The 4,139-nt window shown below is 39.0% G+C and overlaps 1 protein-coding gene across 1 annotated transcript in view; it reads right to left on the bottom strand.

The window, feature by feature from the left end:
• rpl31 (ribosomal protein L31) overlaps positions 1–2,314 on the bottom strand; it is a 3,983-nt gene extending 1,669 nt beyond the window's left edge. Inside the window, exons 1-2 of the mRNA XM_037696698.1 lie at positions 2,247–2,314; positions 1,673–1,776 (exon numbers count right to left, since the gene is read on the bottom strand). Of these exons, the coding sequence (XP_037552626.1) occupies positions 1,673–1,776 (104 nt within the window). The 5' untranslated portion in view covers positions 2,247–2,314. The remainder of the gene's footprint in view (positions 1–1,672; positions 1,777–2,246) is intronic.
• Between the last annotated feature and the right edge of the window lie 1,825 nt (positions 2,315–4,139).

Raw genomic sequence — 4,139 nt, 5'->3', positions numbered from 1 at the left:
CCCCCCCCAAAAAAAAAAAAACACGGACGAGCGCCCCGCCATGTCAAGTTATCTAAAGGAAACACTGACTACTAAACTATTACTTGCTACTAAATATACTTTAATAGGACATCTGTACTTTGGATTCTAAGAACTAGCTAGAAAGTAAAAAGTAGATACACAAGGTGCGTAAACTAGGAATGAACGATATTTACGGTACACGGTAGAAACGATAACCTATGATAGAGATCTGTCTTCTACCGGCTAACCGCAGTAATGCCGTGTCTGATGTAAAATGAAGCGTTGTCAGATTTAATCGTTACTTTATTTTGTTGAAAACTGTGTGTAAGCGGTGGTAAAATCCTTTCTTCAAGAGATAAGAAGCAAAACTACAAGCGAACTATTGCCGGCTTGCCGTACTTGTATTCGGAGGCATGCGCAAAACGCTGCGTTCCGTCGAAAGTTTTGTTTTAGTCAAAAGTTCGTTGGTCAGCTTTAGAGAGCGCATTTGAGCTTTAAAAAAAAAAAAAAACTGCGTTAAACCTGCTCGCTGATCTGTGACCCTCTGGTCAAAGCCACAGAGGAAACTGGTCGCCATTTTGTGTCAGCTCTCCTTAAAGCGGAAGGAGACGCCCACTAGAGGGTGAAGTGTTTCAGTGTAACATGCTGCTCTGTTGCCGTTCATTTCTTAAGTGAGAAGACCGGAAACGTAAGAGTTAACAACATATTCTTTTGTTTAAAACAAATGGCTAAAACTACATTTGATATCTTTTGCACTACACTTGAGTTGTTTTTTTAACTAAAACTCTCTGGTCCTAGTAGTGGAATTTTCTTAATTGGGATTATTTTGTGGTATAGCAGTTTTCAAAATAAATGGCAAAAAGACACCCTATGCTTTTTTCATTCCTATTTCAAGTTTTATACCAAAAACATATCGTGATATATATCGTTATCGCCACCCTTCACAATACATATCGTGATTTATGCCGTATCGCACATCCCTAGTGTAAACGTGGACTAAAACTGAATAACAGTATCATCAGCATGACCTCTGTTTAAACTGAGTGACCGTACGGTCCTGCTCTTGTGTAGAAAAGTCTCGTGGAGCCGAACAATCACAAAAATGTGATTAAAGCTCGTTGTTGCCTCCTCTAAAAAATGTAAAGGACAGAAGTGAGCACTGTTCCTGGAAACATGCCAACACTTAATGTTGTTAAAGCCTTGTCAACACACAGAACAATATTAGCCATTTTTTTTGACACCAAAGAAATCATTAAGTTGCTCGGCTTAAGACGAGAGAATCACAAGCTGCACATTAAAATATTCACGCGACTAAATATGATCCATCTAAAAACAATTACAGCGATGAGCTCAATCATACAAACTACTTCTTTAAACACAGAAAAAAGAGCCACAGCTATTTATAGCACATAACATACCAACACACAGTGCCAGCCATTAATATTAGTTTTCATACTTAAACTTTTAAGACCCAACTCTTGCATTATTATTTCCTATAACGTCCACATATGTGGATGCCAGGTCCTAGGAGGATAAACGTTCAGTTTATAGGCTGATTGGTCAATTTGTTGACACTGTTAATTTGACATGCAACTTTAGCATTTCCTGAAAAGTGCCAGGAAGAGCATTCAGGAGTAAGAACAAGGTTTATTATAGTCCTGGCTGTACTTACACTCCATGAATGCGCTTGTGGATATTGATGGTGTACTCTCTGGTCACCACCTCGTTGATGGCTGAACGCCCCTTCTTTTTCTCTCCTTTCTTGGTTGGGGCCATCTTAAAAGACATCACGTAAAAACATGTGAGTTGAACCAAAGACACAGCTCAAACATTAAGCTGCAGCTTGCTACAGTAGACAGGAAGTAAATACCGATACGCAGGAAAAGCATTGGTTAGCATAAAACTAGTTTGAACAATCACTATTAGCAAACTAACGTACAAAGCACAATATAAAAATAGCTAATTTAAAAATTAATTCAACTGTTTGAGCTGACTGCAGCATTTCACTAATGGAATAACACAACCGGAGATTAAAAAAGGTAGCTCAGGTTAGCCGTGCTAATGCTAACGGTCGAGCGGACGTAACTTTTTTTACAAAATAAAGATTCATCCGTCTTAAAAACACAATAAAATCATTAATGAACGCTTCTGTGCACGTTTCCAGATTGTTTACGGCCGTTTGTGCCTTCAATAGGACAGGATGGGGATAGATTGCGGAAGGTTTTCTCGCAGAAAAATTCACTCACCTCGGCTTGAAGCTGAGGCGGAAGTCGGAAGGATGGACCTACGGGAGAGGATTGTGGGTAAAGGAAACGAGTCCGTTCAAGAAAACTTTCCCTCTACAACAAGCGCATAAACAAATGGTGGTTCCTAGTGCTTTGGTTTGTGACAACAAAATTCATGCTCAAAGCTAAAACGGCAAAGAAATGAAAAGCTGATTTATACGATTTTATGTTTCTTAATTACTGTAAATTGTTTAAAAAGGTGTTACGAATAACACGTTTTTTATAACCAAAAAACGTCCGTTGCTCAATAATCCAGGTGTACAATCCAAAAATTTTCAGTCCGGTCATCTGGACAGTTTCTTTTTTTTTTTGGCTGAAACGTTTCACCTTCTATCCAGAAGACTTCGTCAGTCCAGGAAACACTTCCCCCAAACTGGAACAACCTTTTTTTTTAATAACTTTTTACACCATATTTTCATATTACGCTAAATTCATCGAATTCTTTTTATCGTGAAAATGCTACCTTTCTACAAAATATATAAAAATCTGTAAACTTATTTTTAATGTACATTATTTTGATTTCATGAATGTTCTTTTTTCTTGTTCCTCAATTTATTGAATTCTTAAAAATACACATGTATATGTGTGTATATATATAAAATATACAAACACTTGAGTTTACCTTGTAGGACGAGTCAGAATTTGCAACAAGTTGTACAATTTTAACCTCAAATCAAATTAACATAAAATGCTGAAATTTATTTTTACACCTTTATGTTTTGAGGTGGCACGGTGGCGCAGTTGGTAGAGCTGCTGCCTCTAAACGATGTCGCTGGTTCAAACCCCGGCCGGGGGCCATTCTGGGTGGAGTTTGCATGTTCTCTCCGTGCATGCGTTGGGTTTCTTCCCACACGCCAAAAACATGCATGTTAGGCTGATTGGTAACTAAAGTGTCCCCAGGTGTGAGTGAATGGTTTGTGTCCCTGCGATAGACTGGAGACCTGTCCAGGGTGTCCCCCAACCTCTCACATAATGACTTGCTGGATATGGACACCAGTGACCCGAAAGAGCGGGTAAAAGATAATGGCTGTTTTGTTTTGGTTCTCATTTCTCACAACTTTATTACAGTTTAACAACGTAACCATTTATTTTACAGTAAAAAAAAAAAAAAAGTTTTCACTTGTAAACACCAAAATCCAATTTACACATGAATTTACTCAGAATGTGTTCCCTTCAGGTCAGCTTGGTCAGAAACAAATCCCTCCCCTTTTTGTTTTTTTAATTTGTTTTTTATCATAATTGTGGCGCAGACGGGTGGTGCAGTGGGCGTCGCGCTGAATCCAAAGGTTTCTTTGCTCAGGCTGCGTCCAGGCAGACCGACTGCTGTTTAATCGCGTGTGAAACCACGAGTCGAGCGTTAAAACATCCTGGAGGCGAGTTCAGATTTTTTTTTAATCCTCGGCAGCATGCCGTCCGTCCTCTCAGGGCGGCGTTAAAATGTTCTGGTACTCCTCGCTCGTCGGGGGAGACACTGCCAAACCACTCGGCACTAAACCCCACACATTAATATGTATAGATAAAAACAAATATTCACGCACAGAATAGCTCGGCAGTGTTTTCACGTACAACAAAAGTCCTTGCAAGTCCCTTCATGTTTCTGTGGAATATCAGATATTTCGCTCTTCTTTAGAAAATACTGGTTTTTTTTAAATCCCGTAGTAAAAAAACGACTGCGTTTTCCTCCCATCACTTCACGTGGAAAGCAAAGAACCATAACAGAAGATCCAACCATTTTAATGAACATTACAAGAACGACAAACAAAACCAGATCAGTCTGTTGAGGTCGGTTAGCTCGATAAAACATTAAAACACGACCATGCACACATAAAGTCACTCAGGTGCGTTTTTTTTTAA

Source organism: Nematolebias whitei, chromosome 23 (genome assembly GCF_014905685.2).
Source record: "Nematolebias whitei isolate Nwh7 chromosome 23, NemWhi1, whole genome shotgun sequence".
Lineage (NCBI taxonomy): Eukaryota > Metazoa > Chordata > Actinopteri > Cyprinodontiformes > Rivulidae > Nematolebias > Nematolebias whitei.
The sequence above is the reverse complement of the archived record's forward strand: the minus strand, read 5'-3'. Positions and strand labels throughout refer to the sequence as shown.